This window comes from Erythrolamprus reginae, chromosome 3, assembly GCF_031021105.1.
Source record: "Erythrolamprus reginae isolate rEryReg1 chromosome 3, rEryReg1.hap1, whole genome shotgun sequence".
Lineage (NCBI taxonomy): Eukaryota > Metazoa > Chordata > Lepidosauria > Squamata > Dipsadidae > Erythrolamprus > Erythrolamprus reginae.
In genome coordinates this window covers 136,359,676-136,387,334 of record NC_091952.1, presented here as the reverse complement: position 1 = coordinate 136,387,334, position 27,659 = coordinate 136,359,676, and the positions used below count along the sequence as shown (strand labels likewise).

Below are 27,659 nucleotides of genomic sequence, written 5' to 3'. Positions count from 1 at the left end.
AAAGGTTTTCCAGTGGTATGCAAATCCAACAATATGATGTCAGTCTGTGCACAACTACTCTAAGGTTAGTTAGATCAATGTTTCTGCTGTCTTTTGTAGCATTTTTATCATATCTTTTTTCTTGGTCTCCCAGAACTTGCTTTGATTTTAACAATTCCATGTAATTTCTATTTCTTAAATAAGGTTTCTGACATTTACTAGTTGCAACTGTTTAGAGATTTTTTTCATAGCCCTCCCATTTTATAAGAATGGAGTCTTTTTGTTTGCAAATGTTTACTTATTTATTATTTATTTCTTTAATTTGATTTCTATGCCACCTAGTCCCAAAGGACTCAGCCAAGTGATGATTGAAAATAGAGCAGCAATCACAATCAAAGAAGTTCAGATTATTTGTTCAGTTTGGAATTGTCATCACCAATCTAACTGTATTCTCAAATAGCCAATCACATTTTAGAACCTTATTAATAAGTATGCAGCTACATTCACACTTTTCTATAAACAATTACATAAAAATATTGAAATTTGCAGAAAGATGTTGTGTTCAACTTTATACCCTGCCTAGAGATGTTTGTATTGTATCAGCATTTATTTCCTTTGGAATTCATTGAAACATAAAATTTGAACTCTTGCAAACTTTTTTCCTGAGCTATCATCAAAGCCATGTTGCACAAATTGAACAATCATACTCCATGAAAAGCTCTTTTGTTAGTCTAGCTTTACAAATGCTAGTGAATTTTCAGATATACAGTTAGTTTCCTTAAAAAGAAAAACACAATAAAAGTTAAAAAAGACAAGATGATTAAATGAAATTTTCCTGTTGTAACGTATAATAGAGGTCTACAAGGATTCTTCTGGCCATAATTTGGCATTTAATAACAAGTGATCACTAAGGAAGAAATTTTATTCCATTTAACTGTTGCTGATTTAATGCAGTGAAACAAAATGGCCATGTAACCTGAGAAGTGACTGAACCGAGAGATCAAAGCCATAGTCTGGAAATTAAAATAAACCTTCAGGCTACTTCCTGTAAGAAAAATCACTTTGGCAAACTAAAACAGAGTCCACCTAAAAACTGTTCTATTTTATGAGCTGTCACATTAATTCAAGTGGTTTTGACCAGTCAACTTCAGAACATCATATTTCCTTGTTTTATATACTTCTGTAAGCAGTTTTGGGAAGATAGGAAGGATAAAAATAAATTCAGAATTTTTTCCTTTGGATTGAAACTGAGGCCACAGTTAAACTCATTAAAACAAACAGGTTTTAATTTGCACATTTCATTCCCATTAATTATAATTTTTATTTTTTCAGATTTGTATATAAGCAAATCTTTCTTTAATAACACTTTTATATTGTGTTCAATTTTTGCTTAAATTAGCCTGGATGGCTTACAATTCAAGAATTGATTCGTTTTTACCAGCACATCTGGAGGAAGTTCAGTGAGAAGTACGACCATAGAAATTACTGCTAAATCTCAAAAGCTAACTGTTTTTGACAGTTTTCTCCTGGGACATGCAGAAAATTAAAACTTTAATTCCTCAGTTTTTATGGAACTGGACAACCTTACAAATTTGGCAAATAAAATTACTGTATCTAGATTATAAATACTGCTATAGTTTGCATTCATATAAATTAATATAAATGAAAAGTCATGTGAATTGAGAGAAACAATTATTATTGAATACTTTAATCCAGTGATGGAGAACCTTTTTTCCTTCGGGTGAAAGTGTGTGTGTGTGTTCGAGTGCGTGTGTGCACATACCCACACCCACAATTCAACGTACCCCGCATCCCACCCCCTGAGCATGTGCGCACAATCCAGTGTTGCCCTGGCCCCTGTGCATACACACATGAACCCCACCACCAGGGGTGGGCTAACTGCCCGGACGGGGAGGAATGCAGTGGGTTAGCGAAAATGGAGCTCCACCCCAGAGCACCCAATTTGCACTGAAAGATGTTGAAAGAAAATGCAGGGCATCCTGCATAAGCCACGCCCACAGTGTGGTAGAAATTTTTTTTGTACCCTTCACTGCCCACTGCGCCCCATTTTGGGCCTAGCAGCCCCCCCCCTGAAGCCTCTGGAGGCTGGCAACAACCTTTTTCCTGACTTCTGGTGGGTCCATTAAGCTCATTTTTCACTCTGCCCAGGCTCCAGAGGCTTTCTTGGCGCCTGGGGAGAGCAAAAATGCTCTGCTTCCTCAAGGCCCTCCAAAGGCCGAAAATACCCCCCCGGAGCCTCCACGTGAGCCGAAAATCAGCTGGCTTGCGTGCCTGAAGATATGGCTTTGTGTACAACCTGTGGCACACATGCCATAGGTTCACCATCATGGCCAGTCAATGAAGCAATGGAAGTGATGTGCCGGTGCCTGGAGGCTGTTGGGGTCTGGATGGGTGTCGACAGGCTCAAACTCAACCCTGACAAGATGGAGTGGCTGTGGGTTTTGCCTCCTAAAGACAATTCCATCTGTCTGTCCATTACCCTGGGGGGGGGGGGAATCACTGACCCCCCCCCCCCAATGGAGAGAGTCCGCAACTTGGGTGTCCTCCTCGATCCACAGCTAACAATAGAGAACCATCTTTCGGCTGTGGCGAGGGAGCCATTTGCCCAGTTGCGGCCCTATCTGGACCGCGAGTCACTGCTCACAGTCACTCATGCCCTCATCACCTCGAGGTTCGACTACTGTAACGCTCTCTACATGGGGCTAGCTTTGAAGAGCATTCGGAAATTTCAGATTGTGCAAAATGCAGCTGCGAGAGCAATCATGGGCTTTCCCAGATATGCCCATGTCACATCAACACTCCGCAGTCTGCATTGGTTGCCGATCAGTTTCCGGTCACAATTCAAAGTGTTGGTTATGACCTATAAAGCCCTACATGGCATCGGGCCAGAATACCTCCGGGACCGTCTTCTGCCGCATGAATCCCAGCAACCGATTAGGTCCCACAGAGTTGGCCTTCTCTGGGTCCCATCGACAAAACAATGCTGTCTGGCGGGACCCAGGGGAAGAGCCTTCTCTGTGGTGGCACCGACCCTCTGGAATCAACTCTCCCCGGAGATTAGGACTGCCCCCACCCTCCTTGCCTTTCGCAAACTCTTAAAAACCCACCTTTGCCGCCAGGCATGGGAAAATTGATTCCCCTCGGCCACTCCATTTTATGTATGGTTTTGTTTGGATTGTATGAGTGTTTCTTAATAAAGAGTTTTTAACTGTTCTACTGTTTTAATCATCGGATTTGTATTTTGTATTCTTGTGAGCTGCTCCGAGTCTTCAGAGAGGGGCGGCATACAAATCTAATCTAATCTAATCAATCAATCAATCAATCAATCAATCAATCAATATAGTTTTATCGTAGTATACAACTCAAAATTATCAATCAAATCTTAGAAGATTGCAATTAATATTTATAGAGCAACTCACCATTTAACCCACACACTCATTATGATACTACGATTAAACTATGATTAAAATATTTCAAAGTATTAATAGTGTAAATGTTATTAACCAATTTAGTGGTTTTTAGCTTTATGAACATTTTTGAATTTTCAATTTCTGCATAAATATGACCTAAAGGATGACGTCACTGTTTACTATGAATATACTGAAACTAGAGAGCCAATTAAACAAATGAGTCAAAAACATTATACTTATTCATTTGTTTATTGTAGAAAATAATCCAAAATCACATAGTACAGTGGTCCCCCGATTATTGCGAGGGTTCCGTTCCAGGACCCCTCACAATGATCGGTTTTTCGCGAAGTAGCGGTGCGGAAGTAAAAACACCATCTGCGCATGCGCAGATGGTGTTTTTACTTCCGCCGCAGCAGCGAGGAGCCGAAGATTGGGATTTCCCCACCGCCCACGCAAACTCCTCGCTGCCGCTCACCCGCCCTTCGCCCGTCCACGCCGTTCGCTCGCGCCGCTTCCCAGCTGAGTCCTGAAGCCAATTCGCTTCAGGACTCAGCTGGGAAGCGGCGCGAGCGAACGGCATGGGTGGGCGAGCGGCGGGCAGGCAGGCGGCGGACAAGCCGTTCGCTCGTTCCGCTTCCCAGCTGAGTCCTGAAGCCAATTCGCTTCAGGACTCAGCTGGGAAGCGGCGCGAGCGAACGGCGTGGGCGGGCGAAGGGCGGGCGAGCGGCAGCAAGGAGTTTGCCTGGGCGGTGGGGAAACTCCTCGCTGATGCCCGCCGCTCGCCCTCCCGCCAGCAAGAGGGGGAAGACCCAGGGAAGCCGCCCAGCAGCTGATCTGCCTGGCGCCATCTACGCATGCGTGGCCATAGAAAAAAAGGGTGCGCATGCACAGATGATGTTTTGACTTCCGGGTTGAAAAATCGCCATATAGCCGTTCGCAATGATCGGGATCGCGATACCCGGGGGATCACTGTATTTGCATGTGGCACAATGTTTTTTAAAAAACTGCAATGATGGGGGCAGCTGTTCCCAAATAGTCTTGGAAGGAAGGAATCTTAATATTAGCAAAATTGCCATGGGCTTCTGGAAAGTCAAGTGACTTCCTTAGGCAGAATGGAATGGAATAATACTTGATCAGACATGACCAGACAAGAAGTGGAAAAATTTGGAAAACTGTTTCCAGTTCTGGTCATCATGATTTTTTTAAAAAAAGATGCAGAGACTCTTTCTAGAAAGAGTGCAGAGAAGAGCAACATACATGATAAGGGTCTGGAGGTTAAACTGTATGAGGAATGGCTAAGGGAACTAGATATTTCTTGCCTAGTAATGGTGAACCTTTTAGGGACCAAGTGCCCAAACTGCAACCCAAAACCCACTTATTTATCACAAAGTGCCATCCTGTGGGTGGTACCTTTATGGGTGGGGAGGGAAACCTGGGGTCTCTGATGGGTGGGGCAGAAGGGGGTGGGCAGGAGGAAATTAAGATGCAGTGTGTGTTTGTGTGTGTGTGTGTGTGTGTGTGTGAGAGAGAGAGAGAGAGAGAGAGAGCACACTGCTGCCAGCCCTGATATAACTCTCCGAGATCCTCTTCCTTTCTTTCTCTTTCTCCCTTTCCATTCCCGCTGCTGGGGAAATCCATATGAAGAAGTAAACAGCAGCGTTAGCACATAGAAACAGCAGCATGCGGGAACGCTGCCCACTTCTCCCTCGGGTTGCTGCTTCTGGGATTCCGGGATTCAGGAAGCATCAGGGTCCAGCTCACCTGGCTTCTTTTCCTCTCACAGCCAGCTTTCCCAGTTTGCCCAAGGCACCCTTCCATTCCGCTCCCCCCAAACACCTGGATACAGCCGGGCAAAAAGCCAGTCTTCACTGGCATCTAGTTTCACTGACAGCAGGCTTGGAAAGGGCAATGTGAGCTGTGTTGTTGCTTGAGTCAAGCTAGACTGGGGATTTATTCCAGCATTCTCCCAAAGCTCCACACTGCACCAGAAGGCTGAAGTTGGAATTTCTGCTCCCACTCCGACCTGTGCGCAGCTTGGCAATGGGACTGTTTCTCACCATCCCCTTTTCCTATTTTGTTGGTACAGGGGGACAAACCTAGCTTTGCTGACCATTGCAGCTAGGAATCTCAAAGTCAAGAATGAACATTTGTTTTGAAGCTAACCCAGGTGCCGAATCGGACCCCTGAAAACTCTATCTCTGGAGGAGCTCGGTCAAACTTTTGCGCACCACTCAGAGGTGGAGGGTGGGGTGGAGCTAATAGATTTCAAGCTAAGTGCCTGAAGAAGCCCAGCTGGCTGGTGGGGAGGTGGGGCATCCCAACACAGGCATCTCTGCAGGGAAAGAAACTGCTTTTTTTTGCCCAGCAGAAATGAGGTGACTGTGTGTGCACACAGAAAAGGCCCCATGTGCCATAGATTCGCACACAGAAAAGGCCCCATGTGCCATAGATTCGCCATCACGAGTCTAGCACAACGAAGAGAAAGATTATGAGTGATATGGTAGCTGTTTGCCAGTATTTCAGGGGTTGTCACAGAGAAGAGAAGATCGACTTTCTTCAAAGCACCTGAAGTGATAGGTGGAAGCTTGTTAAAGAGAGATCCAACTTCAAAATAAGGAGAAATTTCCTGACAGAGCAATTAACCAATGGAACAGAATGGTTTTAGCGTTGTAGCCACTCCATCCTATAGTCCAGGTTTTCAGGAATAGAGTAGAAAACCTTTAGTCCAGGATGGTACAAGTTTTGCTGCCTTAAAAATACATAAAGCATTTACTGTATTTTTCAGAGTATAAGACACACCAGAGTATAAGACACACCTAGATTTTAGAGGTGGAAAACAATATTCTGAACCAAATGGTGTAGTAATATATCTACAGTATATAAATAAAAATGTAAATGTTTGTTTGTTCATGATATAAAATCTCCGAAGGTTCATCACAAATTGAGGAAGGGGTTGGACTAGAACATCCCCAAGGTCCCTTTCAAGTCTGTTATTCTGAATAAATTGAGCAGGGGGTTCGATTACAACTCCTCCAACATTCCTTCCAATTCTTATTCTGAATAAAAACTGAGCAGGGGGTTGGACTAGAAGACCTCCAGTGTCCTTTAGAACTCTGTTACTCTGAATAAATTGAGCAGGGGGTTCCACTAAAAGACCTCGGAGGTTCTTTCCAATTCTGTTATTCTGAATACAAATTGAGCAAAGAGACCTCCAAGGTTGACATAAAAATGTGCATATTTGAATGCGACACTGTGTCAAAATTTTAAACAAATTGGTTAAGAACTATTGGAGATTTAACATTTTTAACAAATGAACATTTATATTTTTATGTATCTAGATTTTGGTTCTTTCTTTGTTTTTACCATTTTTTACTGTTCAGCAATTTTTAATGTTTCGCTTATAACTTTCTATCTTCTTTTTCAGTGCAATCGATCTGCTTTAGTCCATTCAAATGCCTCGCAAAAGATCAAACTTAGGTCATCGTACTCGCATTTCAGATCCTGTAGATCAGTATTTCCCAACCTTTTTTGAGCCGCGGCACATTATTCATATTTTCAAAATCCTGGGGAACACTGAAGGGGGGGGCACGCTAAAAAAAAGTTTGGACAAAAAAACATATCTCTTCCTCCATTTCGCTCTATTTCTCCCTCCCTCTTTCTCTCTCCTCCTTCCTTCCCTTCTTTCTCTCTCTCCATTCCTCTTTCTTTCTTCCTCTCTTTTTTGCTCTCTTTCGCTCTCCCTCCTTCCCTCCCTCTGTCTTTCTCTCTCCCTTGCTCTCTCTGCCTCTCTTGCTTCTCTCTTTCATTCTCTCTCTTTCTCTGTCTCTCTTGCTATCTCTTTCTTTCTCTCTCTCTCTTTCTGTCTCTCTTGCTGTGTCTCTTTCTTTCTCTGTCTCTCTTGCTATCTCTTTCTTTCTCTCTCTCTCTCTTTCTCTCTCCCTCTGTCTCTCTTGCTATGTCTCTTTCTTTCTCTCTCTCTCTGTCTCTCTCTCTCTTTCTACCACGCCGACAACAGCGGCATCAGGCAGTAGCCAAGGGTGGTGGCAGAGCGGCTGACTGCGAGCGGGAGCCCTGACGGCGGCAGTTGGACGTGCTGCTGGACGCCGTATATGCTGGCGCTGCGCTGGGCATGGGGCTGGCACCTCCGGCCCAGCCAGCGAGCCAGTGCCAGCCCCGCAGCGCCAGCATGTACGTCTCCAGCAGCACGTCCAACCGCCACCGTCAGTGCCTCCACCCTGGAGCTCCCTCTTGCTGCCGCCATCTCTCTGCGACTGCCTGGGGCCGCTGCAGCCGGCACCCTCCCGCTCCCACCGCCAGTGCCCTCCCGCCGAGCCCCAAAGGACACTTGCCGCCGACACCAGGGAAGCTCCAGCTGGGCGGGGCGCTGCTGGTGCCTCCGACCTGGAGCTCCCACTCGCAGCTGTCCCCCGGCTACTGCCTGATGCCGCTGTTTCCGGCGCTCTCCTGCTGGGCCCCAAAAAATGAAGGCGGGGAAAAAGAGAGCTTCATTCTTCGCGCCTCCTTTTTCCCGCCTTCCTTCTTTGGGGCCCAGCAGGAGAGCGCCGGAAACAGCGGCATCGGGCAGTAGCCGGGGGACAGCTGTGAGTGGGAGCTCCAGGTCGGAGGCACCGGCACCGGCAGCGCCCCGCCCAGCTGGAGCTTCCCTAGGAGCTTCGCGGCATACCTGACCGGTTGGGAAATGCTGCTGTAGATCACATTTCAATTTAAGAGATTGCAATTCCTAATTCGATTGGCATTTGCAATAACCATCAACAAAGCTCAGGGCCAATCTTTAGAATTGTGCGGTTTACATCTACACACGGATTGCTTCACACATGGACAATTATATGTTGCGTGTTCTAGAGTCCGCAAACCGGACAACCTCTATATCTCCACAGACAAGGGAAAAACAAAAAATATTGTATAGCCACAAGTATTGGAAAATTAAACATAATACAAACATGGGCTTTCTCTTTTTCTTTTCTTTTTTTCAGATAACCACATTGAGCCACAGCAACTTGTGGCTGGGGACACTAGTTATTTAATAAAATACCAATGTAGCAGAATACTTTTTACAAACATGTATACTTTTTAAACCATGTGCACTTTTTACAAACTTCAACCTTGACAGCTTTAAGACTTGTGGACTTCAACTCCCAGAATTCCTCCTCCCGTCACGCTAGCTCAGGAATGGCAGTGGAAGTCTACAAGTCATAAACTTGCCAAGTTTGAAGACCCTTGCACCCCTAAACTTGACAGCTTTAAGACTAATGGACTTCAACTCTCCCAGAATTCCTCCTCTAGTCATGCTAGCAAAAACAGAAATGTTTTTGAACAAAAAAGGGCTGTTTTTCACCTGTTTTTTCACAAAAATGGGGTGCAGGGGCGGGGCTTCAGGACAGCAAAAGTGGTGTATAAAGTGCACTGACATTTTCATCCTCTTTTAGAGGGGAAAAGGTATGTCTTATACTCCAAAAAATATGGTAATATGAATTGATATTTTATTCTGAAGTAAGAAAAACTAATGATGAGTAAAGAAGACAAGGAAGAGAATGAAGCACAAAAGCTTAAAGAAATAAGAGTTATAACAACTAGCAGAGGAAGTAAGCAATGGCGACAAAATTAACTGGAAGATAAAATAATTTGTGTAACCCACTGATGAAACTAGACAAAGGGGGGAGCACAAGATAAATAACATATACCAAAAGTAAATATATAAATAGAATGGACATGAAATTAAGAAATACGAATGATTATATTTAGGAGATGATACATGCCTATTAAGTTGTATTGAAGGTATATGATGTATGTATGTTTTTAAAGGGGAGAAAAATTAAAAAAATACAAAAAAATGTTCTGTTGCCTTTAGCAGGGAGTTGGATGAGAAGGCCTCCCACATCCTGTTTTATGATTCTAGTTTGTTGTGAGTTTTGCTACTCATTTTACCTTCACAAGTCCATTATGGGTATCTGTGATACCACAAGACCTGAGAGCTCCTGGAATACATATATTAAAATGGATAATTAAAAACTAGTACAACAATTAATTTTTGCTCACTTCTAAGTCCCAAAGAGATCAGGAGTTTTGTTTGGATAAGGGTAGAGGTAACAGAAATTGGTTTGTTATTTTAGGAAGTCACAATATCTTAGTTTTTAAAAAAAGATTCCTAGGCCTTTGCATTTCAATTTTCTGATTTCAAATACATGTTTATAAATAAAATATGCTTCTTAATTTCTTCTATTGCATTGAACTTTACAATCAGCTTTGTTTCTCTGTTTATTTGAAAATTTTAAAGACAAGGAAAATATGCATCAATAGTGGTGAGTACGAAAAAAGTCTATGATACAATATACGTGAATCTAGGTACGAAAGTTATTTCAAATATTGTTGGTTTTGGGGTTTTCAGTCAGAATGTCTTTGGTACCCTGCTACTAACCTTCTCATGTGTTATTTTACATTACCATAGCACAAGGGTAGGCAAAGTTGCCTCTTCTGTGACTTGTGGATTTCAATTCCCAGAATTCCTTAACCAATCATACTAGCTCAGGAATTCTGGGAATTGAAGTTCAGGTCATAGAAGAGCCAACTTTGCCTATCCCTGTCATAGCAGATCTTCTGCCAAATATTAAAGGCCCTTAACTAACTCAAGAAAAGCTTCACATTCTAAAAGATTTGTTTGGAAATGTACAACTGACAATTTCTGATTTCACTAATATATACTTATGTTTTCCTAAAAATAATTTACCTGCCAGAGAAAGGATGCTGGTTCACAAGATCGCCATTCTGAAGATGGTAATCACTGAAGAAATCAGGACTTATTGCTCCATCATGTGTTATTAATCCATCTATGAATCAAGAAAAAATAGAGCATGAATCTGGTATTTCTAAAGTAAAATGTTAAAAGTAGAGACTTAGGACATTATATTTTGAAACTACTAAGTTGCATTAGTTTCATATTCTACAATGAAAAGCTATATTGTAAGGTAGATTTGTCACTTCCACTAACTATATAACTGTCTTTGAATATTTCCAGTTGGAAGTTGGATTCATATATTTTGAAGATTTCAAAGTGAAAAATTAATTTGACTCTTTGGATGCATGGATAGTTATTATTTTCTACAGTGATATGATATAACAACAACAACAACAACAACAACAACAACAACAACAGAAGGGACCTTGGAGGTCTTCTAGTCCAACCCCCTCCTTAGGCAGGAAACCCTACACTACTTCAGACAGATAGTTATCCAACATCTGCTTAAAAACCTCCGGTATCACAACTTCTGGAGGCAAGCTGTTCCACTGATCAACCGTTCTGACTGTCAGGAAATTTCTCCTTAGTTCTAAATTATTAGAATATTAGAGTTATTAGAATATTAGGATATAATATATAAAAATATATATGTTATATATTAGGCTATACAATGTATTTTTCAGCAGAACAAGAAAGAAGTTATGAAAAAAAGCTTCATCTTAAAATTATCTTTCTTCCTTATGACTAGAACATACAATAATATTCTATTACCTTGTTGGTAAATGATCTTCAACAAGGCATAGTTTTGAATACATAATACATATACATATTCACACACCCATACACAATAAATACATGAACACAGACACATACCGATATATCCACAGATATACATACATATGCATAAACACACATATACATAAAATGCACCGCATTCCAGAGTTTATTATATCAAGAGTTTGTTGCCTAAAAATCAAAACCAGAAGCACACACAGATGACTGATTCAGCTGGATTCATTATCTTCTTTATAAACATAGTAATATATGTACAATATTACAAGTAGACTATTTCTTCAAGTACTGTATACACAAACAGGAGTTAGTTTCATTTCAGCAGAGCAAACTAGCACAGAGGGGACTGAGAGTACAGAGAGGACTAGAGAACAGAGTGGACTGAGCCACGCCCAGCCTTAAGCTAAGTTTTTAGTTTTGATTCTCTGCATAGGCTCAGAAATATTTAGCTCCCATTGGCTGACTTAATTAACATGGCTCTCCCAGTCGTGAATATCTAACACATTACCTTTCCATTCGAATGGGAATTTGAAACTGAAAATTACTTGATAAATTAAAGTAGCAATTGTTTTAGCAATTGACAAACTATCATCAGATAAAACAGATGCAAACAAAAATTAGAATTGTTTAAAGACTTCTCCAATCCAAACAAACATATTGTGACAATACTAAAAAAAATACAAAAGAAAACATGTAAATTTCCCTTTTCTATTATCTATTTATATTATAACCAGATGCAAATGGCATCATGCATTGAATAAAGATGCTTATTTCCTTCTAAATCCCATTGGAGAGGAACATGCTGCAATAATGTAAGTTAAATAGACATTAGAGAATATGACTATAAAATTTTCGATCAGAACTAGGAATTGCAAATGCTACAGGGCATCAGACTTCTTCTACCCATTCACTCCTAATTTGATATCATTACTCTCTAAAATTGCCTTGTTCTTTTAAATAGACTGGAATGGAGTAGGAAAATTCAAAATATGATACCATCTCAGACATCTCAATTATTAATCAATTTAATTATTTTCTGAATATATTTATATGCTGCTGCAATCAAAAGCATCTCTGTTTTCTATTACAGTAATTAAGAGTAGCTAATGGTTTTAAAAAACAATTCTGTTCCTCTTTAAAATCATTCAAATCATGCTGCTATATCTTGTTCCAAAAAAGTTTTAAATTCTTTGCTTAATCTTATATAATGGCTTTCAAAATTTAAGCCATCACAATTATAGCTGATAGATTTTCAGGTCACAGCTTCAATAATACCAGCTTCAACTGAAACAATATGCAGCAGTTTGTGTACTGATAGGACCTCTTAGGTTCTATGTAACATCTTTACTGCAGGACTTTACTTACCAGGTATAAGTCAAATTATGACTTCCCATTATTCTAACACGAGCAAGTGACCATAGTTCTTCCATGTACAGTGGAACCTCGACATACGAGCAGCTCTACTTACGAGCTACTCGAGATAAGAGCTGGGAGGGGAGCGACATTTTTGTTCGCCTCCCGAGCTCACATTCGGGATACGAGCGCCAAGGAGCTGTCTCCTGAAGCCGAACGCTAACTTCCGCGTTCGGCTTCAGGAGACAGCTCCTTGGCGCTCGTATCCCGCGTGTTTTAAAAGGTTGCAGCCTGCCTGGGGGGCTCGGGGGGTGCTGGCAAGCCCCCCAGGCCGGCTGCGACGTTTTAAAACACCCGCGCCGCTTCGCAGCTGTCTCCTGAAGCCGAACACGGAAGTTAGCGTTCGGCTTCAGGAGACAGCTGCGAAGCGGCGCGCGTGTTTTAAAACGTCGCAGCCGGCCTGGGGGGCTCGGGGGGAAGCCCCCGAGCCCCCCAGGACGGCTGCGACGTTTTAAAACACCCGCACCGCTTCGCAGCTGTCTCCTGAAGCCGAAGGCTAACTTCCGCGTTCGGCGGCAGCGGTTTTTTTTGTTGTTGCACGGATTAATTGACTTTACATTGTTTCCTATGGGAAACAATGTTTCGTCATACGAGCGTTCCGACTTACGAGCCTCCTTCCGGAACCAATTAGTCTCGTAAGTCGGGGTTCTACTGTATAAGCATTATTATTAGAATTCTGGCTTATGCTCTGATAAAATCCCTTGGCTGTTCCAAACAGGGAGTGTTAGAATAACTAATATCCAGGGGTAACTTCCAATTTTTTTTTACTGACACTCTGTGGCTTAATTCTGTGGGCATGGCTTAATTTTGTGGGAGTGGCTTGATGGTCATGTGACCAGGTGGGATTCACTTGGTGGTCATGTAGCTAGGTGGACGTGGCTTCACGGTAATGTGATTCGACAGGCAAGGGTTGGTGGTTATGTGACTGGGTGGGCATGCCCATCTAAATGTCACTCATGTCAAGGGGTGCCTTGCCTGGCCCCTCCCCTCCCAGCCACTCCTTGTCACACCCAGCCTCAATGAATTCTGTAAAAATATTGTTCACCTTTTTTTCAACTTTATTATCTACATACTATAGATGTACACTGTACACTGGTACTTCTACTTAAGAACTTAATTCATTCTGTGACCAGGTTCTTAAGTAGAAAAGTTTGTAAGTAGAAGCAATTTTTCCCATAGGAATCAATGTAAAATATGACACAAAAACAGATTAATGAACTTGAAGAAACTCTCAAAATCAAAACCACAAGAAAGACCAAATATTTAGGCTTGTGGGTTACAGCTAATTGTAGTACGATCAAAAAAGACAACTACCAAGAACTAATTAACGATAGGGAAAAAGATTTCACTAGATGGTGAAAACTTCCGCTCTCCCTAATGGGAAAGATCACTGTAATTAAAAGCAGCATACCCCCACGTTTTCTGTGTCTTTTTCAAACAGCCCCAATTAAACTAAATAGATCTTTTTTTTAATAATCTCCATTAAAAATTTCACAGATTCATTTGGTTAAAAAAAAGGCGAGGATAAGAATTAAAAATTTGAAAGATCAGACAGATCAAGAGGTGGCTTTGGGCTCCCCAATATGGAATTGTATTACCAGGCCTCAATTCTTAATTTACTCAAAAGATTGGATAATTTTAAAAAACCGAAGATTACTAACTCTTGAAGGCTATGACCTTCTAACAGGGTGGCAGCTTTTTTAACAGCAGATGCTCACAAAATATCAATATATTTTAAACAACATTATATACGAAAGGCCTTAATCAACACTTGGCAGCACATAAAAAGAAATCACTACCTCTCTATCCCAAAATGGATATCCCCAATGGAAGTGATTATTTATCCGAATGCCCTTTTCCCAGATAAAATAATAACATATGAGCAACTGTTAGATAACAATAATGATTTAATCTCTAAGCGGAAGCTTTTGGAAAAAGGAATTAAGCTTGACTGGCTACAATATTTACAAATTAAATCAAAATACAATGAACATAAAAATAAATTTGGCTTTCAAAAAAGCCCAACTTGCTTGACAAGATCTTTTTCGGCCCACAAAAGAAAATAATATCTAAAATATATAATATCCTCCTACAACATGATACAATAGAAGAAGTAGTCAAAGGGTCAGTGGTTGCGTGGGGCCAAAATTTCAGATACTCAACCTAAATGAATGGGGAAAAATCTGGACTTTAAACTATAAATTAATTATGGCGATTCAGTACAAAGAGAACCAATACAAAATGTTTTATAGGTGGCACCTACAACCGTCCAGACTTGCTAAAACGTACCCAAATATGTCACCCCTATGTTGGATATGTGGGAAAAAACCCAGAAACTACTACCATATTTGGTGGACTTGTGAGATTACCAAAAAATATTGGCAAAAAAATCAAAAATTTGTTAGACCAGATCACATCTCAGAATATTCAAATCAAACCTGAGTTATTTTTACTAGGAATTGTTAGACAAAATGTTAAAAATGAAGATTGCTACATTATACTTCATATTCTCACTGCCGCAAGAATTTTATACACCCAATTTTGGAAACAAGAAAAGAGCCCAAGTATCCTAAACCTTTTAATCAAAATTATGGAATGCGCTGAAATGTCAAAATTAACAATGGAATTGCAAAACAGGGATGAGTCAGATTTCTACAAATGGAACAAATGGTACTATTGGTTAAGACAAAATAAATTACCTAAAAATCTTCAAAAAAGAAGACTGTCCAATAACAACATCATCTACAGACAACAACCTATGAAGTAATTTACATTACTACATTTATGTACAAATTACATAAGACATTGACTGAAAAAACTGTATGAACAAACCCTTAAAATACCTATTGTTAGACAAACAATATAAATTAGATAAATGCTATTTACCCTTGTTAAAATCAACTACTACTTTATCAAGAACAAATAAAACCGAAGGGAAGTTTACCCCATCCACAGATTTAAATAAGAGGATGTATATTATTGAAATGCCAGCTAATTAGCTGGCTCCCTCTTTCTTTCCCCATCTTTATAATCTTCTCTTTTTACCTATACTATATTTTTTTTTACTTTTTTTTCTCTTTCTTTTCTCATTTTGTCTTTCAACATGTTATTTATGATTGTGCTAACAGTTATATGTTCTGCTTTCCATTCTATTCTTTTTTAATGTATATAATTTTTTTTTAAAAAGGAATCAATGTAAAAGCAAATAATGTGTGCAAACCCATTAGAAAAGAAATAAAAGCTCGGAATTTGGGTGGTAGAAGGAGGAGGAGGAAGAGGAGGAGGACAGTTGCTGCCAAAGGAATAAGGTGAGGGGAATAAAAAAAATACAAAACTTTAAGGCTTAAAAAAAATAAAGTGGGACTCTGAGGCGGCGAGGTGGAGCACGCACCTCACATACACCCGGCGTGAGGCTGCCTCCCATGTACTGCGCCAGAGAGAGAAACCCAGGCGGGCAAGAGGGTGAGGGCGCTTGCACAGTACCAAAAATGTGTTAATCTTTTTTAAAATGCCCAAAACAAGATGGTGGTGCATGTGCAGTGCTGAGCACTTGGCTTATGCGCATGCACAGAAAAAAATCAGCAAAAAATTCCAAAATAAATAAATAAATAAATATGGTGACGCCCACGGACTGGCACCAACCGACTTGGTTTGGTGAATTCATCGTGATGTCACCAGAGGGTTGCTAGAGGTTCAGGCTGTAGGAAGGAATAGACCTGGAATTACCCAAATATATGTGAGTGCATGCAGGCATGCATGTATTCCTTTATATGTAAGTGTGGGCATTACATATAATTCTCAACTTATGACCACAACTGAGCCCAAAATTTCCATTGGCAAGAGAAACATATGTTAAGTGAGTTTTGCCACATTTTATTATCTTCCTTGCTACAATTCTTAAGTAAATCACTGCAGTTGTTAAATTAATAATATCTGTTTTCCCTATTGGAATTATGTGACCTTGGCATACTACAACCATCAGAAATAAATGCCAGTTGCCGAGTGTCCGAATTTTGATCATGTGATTATGGGAGTGCTGGAATGGTCATTAAGTGTGAAAAATGGTCACAAGTCACTTTCATTGTTGTTGTAACTTCGAACAATACTAAATAAATGGTTGCAAGTCAAGGGCTACCAGTAATATGTATAATAGGTTATTAATCTATTTCAACCCCTTCGAACCAGTAAAAGATTTTTAAAAATTCCAAGTAAGATACAGTCTCTGCCATCAGATTAACCAACTAGTCCACAAAATCTATGAGAGCTTAACTTGTCAATAAATACAGAAAAATCTCTTGACTTAATAACATTAATATTGATAACAAACATGCATATGAGAGAAATGTACTGTATTGCATCTCTGTTCCAAGAAGCAACTTCAAGAAGCCTGGGATGGGAAGGAGAGTTGTATGCTGCTTTTTGTGTCAGGCTTACCAGCACTGTAATAAAGATCCGGTCTTTCTAAAATATCTCCTTCATGAATATAGGGCTCAATACGATCATCCCCATACAGGTATTGCTCATTTTCATCCATTTGCCGGCTTTCCACCATTTCTAGCCACTGAGAATTGTGCCATCGAAATTTTTCGCTTTGTATCTTCTTAGCCCATTCTTCATCATACTCCTGTTTGAACCATTTAGAAATTTAATGTTAAATTTTCAATGGTATTCTTTGTTATTCTTGCCTTCAAAATGATATCAAATGTATTGCAATAAGATGAGGAACTGGTAAAGAGGAAGATCAAGCTCAAACAAAGCAGTAATTAATTTCTTATTTGAATATCTGGGGCTGGAGTTTTGGCTTTAAATGTAATTTATTTTGCCTGTGAGATTAACTGTCAAAATGTCAAAACCTACTTATAAAAAAGGATGATAATACAATGAAAAACAAGATCTTTGGAGTAGCATTGTTGGGTCTGAAAAGAACCATCTGTAATCCAGGATTCTACCTCATATTGCCAAAGAGATGCAACCAAAATGCAATAAAGAAGACAAATGGTATTCTGCCCTAGCAACTGGTCTTTAATTAACATTAAGATGAAGCACAGCTTTTACAGTATATTTTTCTTTAATTCTAAATTTGGCCTAAGTTCAAATGAATGTTACATTGCTTTAGTCAACAATAAACTGTAAATTACTTTGTGATGGTCATGTAAAAAAATTAGTAATTCAAAAGTATTCAAAATAAATTAATTTTTTAAAATGTATAACATTACATCCATTAGAGATTGCTAATATGAAAATATTGTAATTAACCATTTGCAATATTTGTCGTATTCAAAAAATAAAGCTCAGCAATGAAAATAAACATTTAGCAGTGTTTCTATGAATTTTTAAAAATACCGTATTTTTCGGTGTATAAGACGCACCTTTTTACTGCAAAAAAGTGCTTTTAAAACCGGGTGCGTCTTATATATTGAATGCTAATGAGGACCCCCCCGCCCACCCCCAGCAGCCCTTGGCGAGAGGCAGGCATCTTGGTCCCGGGGATGACCAGGGTGAGTGAAATTTTTTCCCTCCCCCTCCCCCCTTGACACAGGAGTGGGATGGCTGGGAGGAAAGGAAGCATCGTGCCAGGAGGAAGGAGCAAAGGGAGAGTCATGAAAAAAAAGTTGCAGAGCCATGAGGATTTTGTCTGATGCATTTTGAGGATGTTCGTTCCACTCACAAAAGTCCTTTCAGGGTATTTGGCATCAAATGGCATCTTTTCTTTCCTAATACAGAGGTAGTGAAATGGCAGGAAAGTGTAACTTTGGGGTAGGAATAAGTTAGACTGAACCAAAACCTATTTTTCTATATTCACAAAAAAATAGGACTGCAAATAGCAGGTTTGAATTGCAGCTCCAACTACAGAAAGAGCGGCTTCTATCTCTTGCGGTGGGTGGGGGGGAGGAGGAAAGAGCAAGGGCTGACTCAGTGGGGGGGGAGAATACAGGAGCAAATACTTCGTCAGCCGGCTTTGGGGCTTACCGGCGTTTTTTCCTGTTAACGATTTCCCGGTGGCTACAGCTGCAAACTTGACTTCCTCCTCTCCTTGCCCCTTCCTCTGTTGTAAACCTTCCATCTGTTTGGGGAGGGGGCCTTTCTAGAACACTTGGGGCTGATTCTTTGCCTGGAGGGGGGTGGGCGAGGCAGCAACGCCTGGAGGGGGGGCATCTGAGCTTCTCCCCCCCACCCCCTTCCTCCCTGGCTCCTTGTTTTCCTCGCTCCCTTGGGTTTTCTATTCAGCAACCTTCCTTTCCCTTCCTCTTCTCCTCACCCTTCTGCTCCTTTTTTCCACAGCTTTTCGTTGCTGGCCTCTTATTTATCCCTTTGGGTTTAACTTGATATTAGGGTGTATGGTTTTTGTTATTTTTCAGACAGCTTTTTGGTGTATCAGTTGCCAGTTGCAGAGGGTCAGAATATCCCGGTGTTGCTGGGGAGAGGCAGATATGGCGGGAGCCACGGAGCTAGCCGTTCCAGGGGAACGAGGGATCGCTGTCTAATAATGATTCCTTGTTCCGGCTCCATGAGCTCAACCCTGTTCACTGGTGACGAGTGTAATCCTGGCCCTGGGCTCAGGTTGCTGCTACTCAATGCCAGGTCGGTGGTAAATAAAGCTCTCCTCATCCGGGATTTAATCCTGGATGAGGAGGCCGACCTGGCATGTGTAACTGAAACCTGGCTGGGCCAGGAGGGAGGAGTTCCTCTCTCGGAAATTTGCCCAGCCGGGTTTCAGATATGACATCAACCTCGACCCCAGGGAAGGGGGGGAGGAGTGGCTATTATAGCCAGGGAGAGCCTTTGCCTGGGTAGACTCGTTGCTCCGGAGATTGCGGGTTGCGAGTCCCTCCTGGTGAAGTTGGACTTAGGGGTTCAGGTGGGCTTGCTTCTCACGTACCTGCCTCCCAGCTGCATGGCACAAGCCCTGCCTGTGCTACTCGAGGAGGTAGCCGGGCTGGCGGTGGGGTTCCCTAGGATTATTGTCTTGGGGGACCTCAACCTGCCGTCGCTCGGCGAATCCTCTGGACTGGCACAGGAGTTCATGGCCACCATGGCAGCCATGGACCGGACCCAAGTAGTACAGGGTCCGACTCACGAGGGGGGGCACGCACCCGACATGGTATTCCTCTCTGAGCAACTGAGTAATGTTCTGAGACTAAGGGGCTTAGAAGTGTTGCCTTTGTCATGGTCAGACCATTTTCTACTGCGGCTTGACTTCCTGGCTCCAATCCTCCCCCGCAGGGAGGCGGAACCGATTAAGTTGTTCCGCCCCAGGCGCCTGATGGATCCAGAAGTCTTTCAGAAGGCGCTTGGGGTTCTTCCAGATGCACTCGTCCACAGTTCGGTAGAGTCTCTGGCTGAGGCCTGGAACAAGGCTGCAGTGGAGGCCCTTGACCGAATTGCGCCGTTGCGACCTCTCCGCGACACTAGACCCCGTAGAGCTCCATGGTTCAACGAGGAGCTCCGGGAGTTGAAACGCCAGAAGAGAGGTCTAGAGAAGCGATGGAGGAAGAGTAAGTCCGAATCCGATCTAACACTTGTAAGAGCTCATATTAAGACTTACAAAGTGGCGCTCAAGGCGGCAAGATGCGTGTATCATGCCGCCTTGATTGCATCAGCGGAATCCCGCCCGGCCGTTCTGTTTAGGATAACCTGCTCCCTTCTTAATCGGGGGGAGTTGGGGAGCCCTTGCAGAGTAGTGCCAAGGATTTTAACGCGTTTTTCGTTGATAAAATCGCTCGGATCCGAGCGGACCTCGACTCCAATTGTAAAACAGAGTCGACTGACAATGAGTCAGTTGAGGTGACTGGGGCTAAACGTCTTTGTCCATCTGTCTGGGAGGAGTTTGACTTAGTGACACCTCATGAAGTGGACAAGGCCATTGGAGCTGTGAGTTCCGCCACCTGTCTACTGGATCCGTGTCCCTCTTGGTTTGTTTCGGCCAGTCGAGAGGTGACACGGAGCTAGGTCCAGGAGATTGTCAACACCTCCTTGGGGAGGGGGTCCTTTCCGGCTCCTTATATGGAGGCACTTGTGCGTCCCCTCCTCAAGAAGCCTTCCCTGGACCCAGCCGTGCTCAATAACTACCGTCCAGTCTCCAACCTTCCCTTTATGGGGAAGGTTGTTGAGAAGGTGGTGGCACTTCAACTCCAGCGGTCCTTGGAAGAAGCTGATTATCTAGGTCCTCAGCAGTCTGGATTCAGGCCCGGTTACAGCACAGAAACTGCTTTGGTCGCGTTGATGGATGATCTCTAGTGGGCCCGGGACAGAGGTTGTCCTCTGTCCTGGTGCTTCTTGACCTCTCAGCAGCTTTCAATACCATCGATCATGGTATCCTTCTGCGCCGACTGGAGGGGTTGGGAGTGGGAGGCACTGTTTTGCAGTGGTTCTCCTCCTACCTCTCCGGTCGGTCGCAGTCGGTGTTAGTGGGGGGTCAGAGGTCGACCTCTAGGTCTCTCCCTTGTGGGGTGCCTCAGGGGTTGGTCCTCTCCCCCCTACTATTTAATATCTACATGAAACCGCTGGGTGAGATCATCCAAGGGCATGGGGTGAGGTATCATCAATATGTCGATGATACCCAGTTATACATCTCCACCCCATGTCCAGTCAACAAAGCAGTGGAAGTGATGTGCCGGTGCCTGGGGGCTGTTGGGACCTGGATGGGTGTCAACAAACTCAAACTCAACCCAGATAAGACGGAGTGACTGTGGGTCTTGCCTCCCAAGGACAATTCCATCTGTCCATCCATTACCCTGGGGGGAGAATCATTGACCCCCTCAGAGAGGGTCTGCAACTTGGGCGTCCTCCTCAATCCACAGCTCACATTAGAGAAACATCTTTCAGCTGTGGCGAGGGGGGCGTTCGCCCAGGTTCGCCTGGTGCACCAGTTGCGACCCTATTTGGACCGGGAGTCACTGCTCATAGTCACTCATGCCCTCATCACCTCGAGGTTCGACTACTGTAACGCTCTCTACATGGAGCTACCTTTGAAAAGTGTTCGGAAACTTCAGATCATGCAGAATGCAGCTGCGAGAGCAATCATGGGCTTCCCTAAATATGCCCATGTCACACCAACACTCCGCAGTCTGCATTGGTTGCCGATCAGTTTCCGGTCACAATTCAAAGTGTTGGTTATGATCTATAAAGCCCTTCATGGCACCGGACCAGATTATCTCAGGGACCGCCTTCTGCTGCACGAATCCCGGCGACCAGTTAGGTCCCACAGAATGGGTCTTCTCTGGGTCCCGTCAACTAAACAATGCCGCTTGGCGGGACCTAGGGGAAGAGCCTTCTCTGTGGCGGCCCTGGCCCTCCGGAACCAACTCCCCCCAGAGATTAGAATTGCCCCCACCCTCCTTGCCTTTCGTAAGTTACTTAAAACCCACCTCTGCCGTCAGGCATGGGGGAACTGAGATACTCTTTCCCCCTAGGCCTTTACAATTTTATGCATGGTATGTCTGAATGTATGTTTGGTGTTTACTTTAATGGGTTTTTAATTGTTTTTACTATTGGATTATTGTGTATATTGTTCTATTATTGTTGTTAGCCGCCCCGAGTCTCCGGAGAGGGGCAGCATACAAATCCAATAAATCAAATCAAATCAAATCATTCTGAGCTTGTGATTTTAATTGTGCTCAATCATTCCTCTGCTAGGTTCACATAGTAGGCAATGTTGGCTCTTCTATGACATGTGGACTTCAACTCCCAGAATTACTGAGCTAGCATGATTGGCTCAGGAATTCTGGGAGTTGAAGTCCACAAGTCATAGAAGAGCCAAGTTTGCCTACCCCTGACATAGAGATACTGTGAGAGTTTTATTAGAGAGAAGCAAGGCTAGTCTGTGCTGCATTTGTTTCTTACTTCAGGGACCAGCTTGGAAAATAATAAAATTCTTAGTTTGCCATAGGGTTTCTTTTATTCTTCCCTGCTGGGTTTTTGGCTCTCTTATCCATAATCTAGCAAGGAAAACCATCTAAAGTCCAATAGAGCATCCACTTCATTCCCCTCCCCAACTGGGCTGTTTTGTCTCTGTTTTCTGACTTATTAACTGACTAGAATAAAATATTAATTATATTAGAATAAAATAATCACTTACTGCTATTATATCCAGTGTGTTATCACAGACTTTACGGATTTCAGAATTTTTATCATGCATCAAGTCTATAAGATATGCAGGAGCCTCTAAGAAGATAGAGTAAAGGATCTAAAACAATTTTGGAAGCCTGAATCTGGTGATTACTCGTAGTATGTTTTTGCTGTAAAACACACATCAAAAGAGATCAAAGAAGAAAATCTATATGCCAATCCACAGCTTCATTATAATTTATATAAGAAGGGAACAATCCCTTCTGAATATGATATACTATATTGCTTTTAAAAGAAATGTCTCCCCCCAAACAATTACCTATGAAAAGGAATGTCATTTTACACTCAATAAAAATGTCCTAAAAGAGGAAGGAAGGGGGTCTGCTTCATAAAGAATATAGATAGATTAGACATGCACTCCTGCTGCTACCTTCTACTGACAGATAGTAAGTCTATGCAATGGAATACAGTGTCTCCTCTATCCATGTGTACAACTAGAATATCAAGTTATCATTAAAAAGTCTCTATTTCACTCTCTTTAAACATGGAGAGGATGAGGAAGGGCCAAAATGCAAATGAAGCTACTATATCTATTTAACAAATTCATAACCAAATCTATTTGTAGATAAATAGCCCCTAATTTCAACAGAACTTATGACAGAGTAAGCACATGTAGGTTGTCTTTTGCTAAACTACATTTATCTTCAAGACAACAAGAACCTATGCACTACTTACACTATACTACATTACACCATACTATACTACTAAACATTTTGCTTTCAATAATAATGTAGTTGAAAAGAAAGACAGTAGAAATAGAATTCATCCTTCAAAATTATGTCTTATTCCTGTCCTGCTAGTAAATAGAAAGCAGGCTTAAGATAAAGCCTTGGAAGTTTTCCAGAGATCTAGCTTGTGACAAATTCTTTCTCTCCAGCTGCAGTTATATATTCCAATCATATAGCCAATTCTGAAGCATTTTCACAAACAGCTCAACTATAGTATGTGTTGGCCTACCACACAATTCTTTCTACATAACTGGCTAAAGAAAACTGCATATACTTGAAACAATATAATTCTATAACTTGATTAGTTAGTCTGCTCACTGATTCATCCTTCTGTTTCATCGGATACCTTCATATTCCAGAATGGTATTTATTTAGTTCATCCCACCTACCTATATTTTCCCCTCTCTTGGATTATAAATTGATGGCCTAATATCTTGCACACATAAATGAAAGATACCAAATTCGGAACAACAACAATTGATCTGGGTGGGCAATAAATGAGTTTTGAAAACAACACTCAATAAATATATATATACAGTGGTACCTCAAGATACGAACCCCTCGTCTTACGAACAACTTGTGATACGAACCCGGGGTTCAGCAAAATTTTGCCTCTTATTACGAACTTTTTTCGAGTTACGAACCGGCGTTCGGAGACTGCTGGGAAGCCGCGCGGCTGTTTTAAAAGGTGACAGCCGGGCGGCGGGGCTTCCCAGAAGCCTCCCGAACGCCGGTTCGTAACTCGAACAAAATTCGTAAGAAGAGGCAAAATTTTGCTGAACCCCGGGTTCGGTTCGGGAGGTTGCTGGGAAGCCCCCCAGGCCGGCTGCGACCTTTTAAAACACCCGCGCCACTTCGCAGATGTCTCCCGAAGCCGAACGCGGAAGTTCGGCTTTAGCGTTCGGCTTCAGGAGACAGCTGCGAAGCGGCGTGGGTGTTTTAAAAGGTCGCAGCCGGCCTGGGGGGCTTGTCAGCACCCCCCCGAACCCCAAACCCGGGTTCGGGGGGGTGCTGGCAAGCCCCCCAGGCCAGCTGCGACCTTTTAAAACACCTGCGCCGCTTCGCAGCTGTCTCCTGAAGCCGAACGCGGAAGTTCGGCTATAGCGTTCGGCTTCGGGAGACAGCTGCGAAGCGGCGCGGGTGTTTTAAAAGGTCGCAGCCGGCCTGGGGGGCTTGCCAGCACCCCCCGAACCCGACAGACCCCCCACCCCAGCACTTTTGAATCCCGCCGCTTCTGCTGGATACGTGCGATGGGTGGGACGAGCGGCGCGGAAGCCGGTGGCTGTAGCAGCTCGTCCCACTCATCGCCCGTATCCAGCAGAAGCTGCTGGATTCAAAGTGCTGGGGTGGGTGGGGTGTCCCGACAGCCCCCCTCACCCCAGCACTTTTGAATCCTGCCGCTTCTGCTGGATACGTGCGATGGGTGGGACGAGCTGCCACAGCCACCGGCTTCCGCGCCGCTCGTCCCACCCATCGCACGTATCCAGCAGAAGCGGCGGGATTCAAAAGTGCTGGGGTGGGTGGGGGGCTGTCTGGACACCCCCCCCCCACCCCAGCACTTTGAATCCAGCAGCTTCTGCTGGATACGGGCGATGGGTGGGATGAGCGGCGCGGAAGCCGGAACCCGGCCCCGTGGGCTCGGTTACATCTTCCGCTGCCAGCCAGGCAGCGCAACGAAGAGAAGCATTCGCTTTCCTCCCGCCGGCCCCTCAATCGGGCTGGCAGGGAACAGAATGGAGCCTTCCGCGGCGGCTGCCTGCTGGGCTGGTAAGGGGGGGAGCCGAGCCCAGCCCCGTGGCATTCGCTTTCCTCCCGCCCGCAGCCGACTGATCGTGGGCGGCTTCCCGATCTCGGAGAGCTTCCTGGGCATGAAAACTCGCTAATGCAACAAGGACGAAAGCCAGGAAGCTCTCCGAGATCGGGAAGGAGCCCACGGTCAGATGGCTGTGTGCGGGAGGAAAGCGAATGCCTCTCTTTGTTGCGCTTCCGCCAGCATGGCCTGGCTGGCAGCGGAAGATGTAACCGAGCCCACGGGGCTGGGCTCGGCTCCCCCTCTTACCAGCCCAGCAGGCAGCTGCCGTGGAAGGCTCCGTTCTGTTCTCTGCCGGCCACGGAGCCCGGCCCCGTGGGCTCGGTTACATCTTCCGCTGCCAGCCAGGCAGCGCAACGAAGAGAGGCATTCACTTTCCTCCCGCCGGCCCCTCAATCAGGCCGGCAGGGAACAGAATGGAGCCAGCCCAGAAGCAAGAGACGCAGGATCGGGCCGGCGGCAGGCGAGGCAGCAGGTCTGCATCCTGGGCGGGCGGCGGGCGAGGAGGCACGGCCGAGCGGCGACAGCGGCGGTTCTCCTCACTTCGGAGAGCTTCCTGGGCATGAAAGCTCCCGAATCCAACAAGAACGAAAGCCAGGAAGCTCTCCCTGGCGGAGACTGCCGGTCCCTCAATCGGGCCAGCAGGCAACAGAACGGAGCCCACATGGCTGTGCTCCGTGACGGGGACCACTGGCTTGCCTAGCGGGCTGGGAGGGAGGCGGAATACGGGAGGAGGAGGAAGAGGAGGAAGAGGGAGGAAGGAGAGAGAGAGAGAGGGAGGCCGCCCGGCTGTTTCAAAAGGTGACAGCCGGGCGGCAGCATTTTTTTGCGGGGGGGTTGTTGTTGTACGGATTAATTGACTTTACATTGTTTCCTATGGGAAACAATGTTTCGTCTTACGAACCTTTCGTCTTACGAACCTCCCCCTGGAACCAATTAAGTTCGTATCTTGAGGTTCCACTGTATAGGCTTGATCTGTTTCACGAGTTCTGTTGTGGGACAGAAAACGAAAATCCCATAGGTCATTACAATTCCATATTAGGATAGAATTGAGTTACAAGGGGAGAGCGAGAGAAAGAGAAAGAGAGGGTTCATTGTTACTGCATGTATTCTCAATGCCAGTTCCAGCTGTCTTTCTAGAAAGGGCATTAATAGCAAAGGAACAGTTGATCAAGGATACGAGTCTCTTTGATGATGACATCTCTAGTGGCTTGATGGAAGACCATCTGGTAAAACACATAAATGATTTGGCACACAAACTCATCATCTTCCTGCTGAGCTATAAAAAGAGGGAAGGTTATCCTGTGTCATATTTTAAATCACTGAGTACAAGCAATCTAATCCATATGAATGTATAGTATCTATGTACACATTTTACTAAAACTAGGAATAATAATTTTTAAAACATATTTAATGAACACTGCTTTTAATTACAAAAGAATGGGAAGCTTTAAACCACGTTAAATGTATAGCAGTGGCAACTTTTTCAGATGCAGGTGGCCTCTCTTTAATTACGTACCTGCCCTACCTGCTTCCTTTACTCATACAAATACACACACTTTATATTATATCTCAATGCAATCCCAATATACAGATTCTTCTGTTCTCTTTGGGCAAGAAAATATACCACAAATTGTCTAAAGAGGGAACTACATTTGTTGTACCAGAATTTCATTTCATTTCAAATGAGGGAAAAAAAAACCCAACATCTTTCTTGATCAATCCATCTTACTTCAGTTTTCATCAAGAAATATGACAGAAAGAATTGGGATCCCTTATGAATGGAATACATTTAGTTCACTGGTTTTCTGTAATCAAAAAAAATACCACTACCATGTCATTATTTAAAAATTAATTTTAAATCAATTTCTAACAAGGCAACTGCTTTGGAGAAAAGATGGATATTTAAGACCATACCATGACCTTACAAAATAATTAGTATAATCCCACTTATGATTATGATTCCAAACCTCTTGCTGAGTAAGTGGGACTGTACTAACTCATCATATACTTCTGGTCTACTCAATACCAGTGGACTCCTAAACAGATTGTTAATCCCAAGAAAACATTCCCTTAAGCATCTTATTTCTGTGCCTTCCATATCTGTAGTTCTAATTCCATCACAGAATTAGCATCTTATTTCTGTGCCTTTCATATCTGTAGTTCTATTTCAACGCAGTTCTTACAGCCTTTATACAGATGATTCGCAGTTCAGACATGGGACTACAGATATCTCAATAGTTTGGTATGTGTCTCCCCCCACCTGCCCCCACTTTGACACCCTTGTCCTGCTGGGTCCTAGGCACTGATCCCCACCAATCTTTAAAGCTTCCTTGGCTCTTCATTCTTTGTATAAGACTGCATCATGGGAGCAGGAATCTTAAGAGTAAAATTATATTTTATAATTTAAAATTGTAGCCAACATTTTATTGTGCAAAATGATACACAAAATGTACAAAGAAAACTAAAAAATAAACTAATGTTTTCCTTTGCCAACTCTTCAGTGTCTTCCCCCCCGCCCCGCCCCCCAGGATTATGCCAGAAATATGGATTTGGGACACAAATACATTGGTTCTATACCAGCAAGAGAATCATAAATAATGGCAGGTAGTCCTCAGCTATAA

General features: G+C 43.3%; 1 protein-coding gene across 2 annotated transcripts in view; it reads right to left on the bottom strand.

Moving 5' to 3' along the window:
• The window catches only part of KIFAP3 (kinesin associated protein 3), a 106,045-nt gene that overhangs the window by 5,052 nt on the left and 73,334 nt on the right, over positions 1–27,659 (bottom strand). For both annotated transcript variants that reach the window (XM_070746809.1, XM_070746810.1), the window contains 4 exons: positions 26,216–26,314; positions 22,448–22,533; positions 16,804–16,993; positions 10,156–10,255 (listed from right to left, as the gene is read on the bottom strand). In XM_070746809.1, the coding sequence (XP_070602910.1) occupies positions 10,156–10,255; positions 16,804–16,993; positions 22,448–22,533; positions 26,216–26,314 (475 nt within the window). The remainder of the gene's footprint in view (positions 1–10,155; positions 10,256–16,803; positions 16,994–22,447; positions 22,534–26,215; positions 26,315–27,659) is intronic.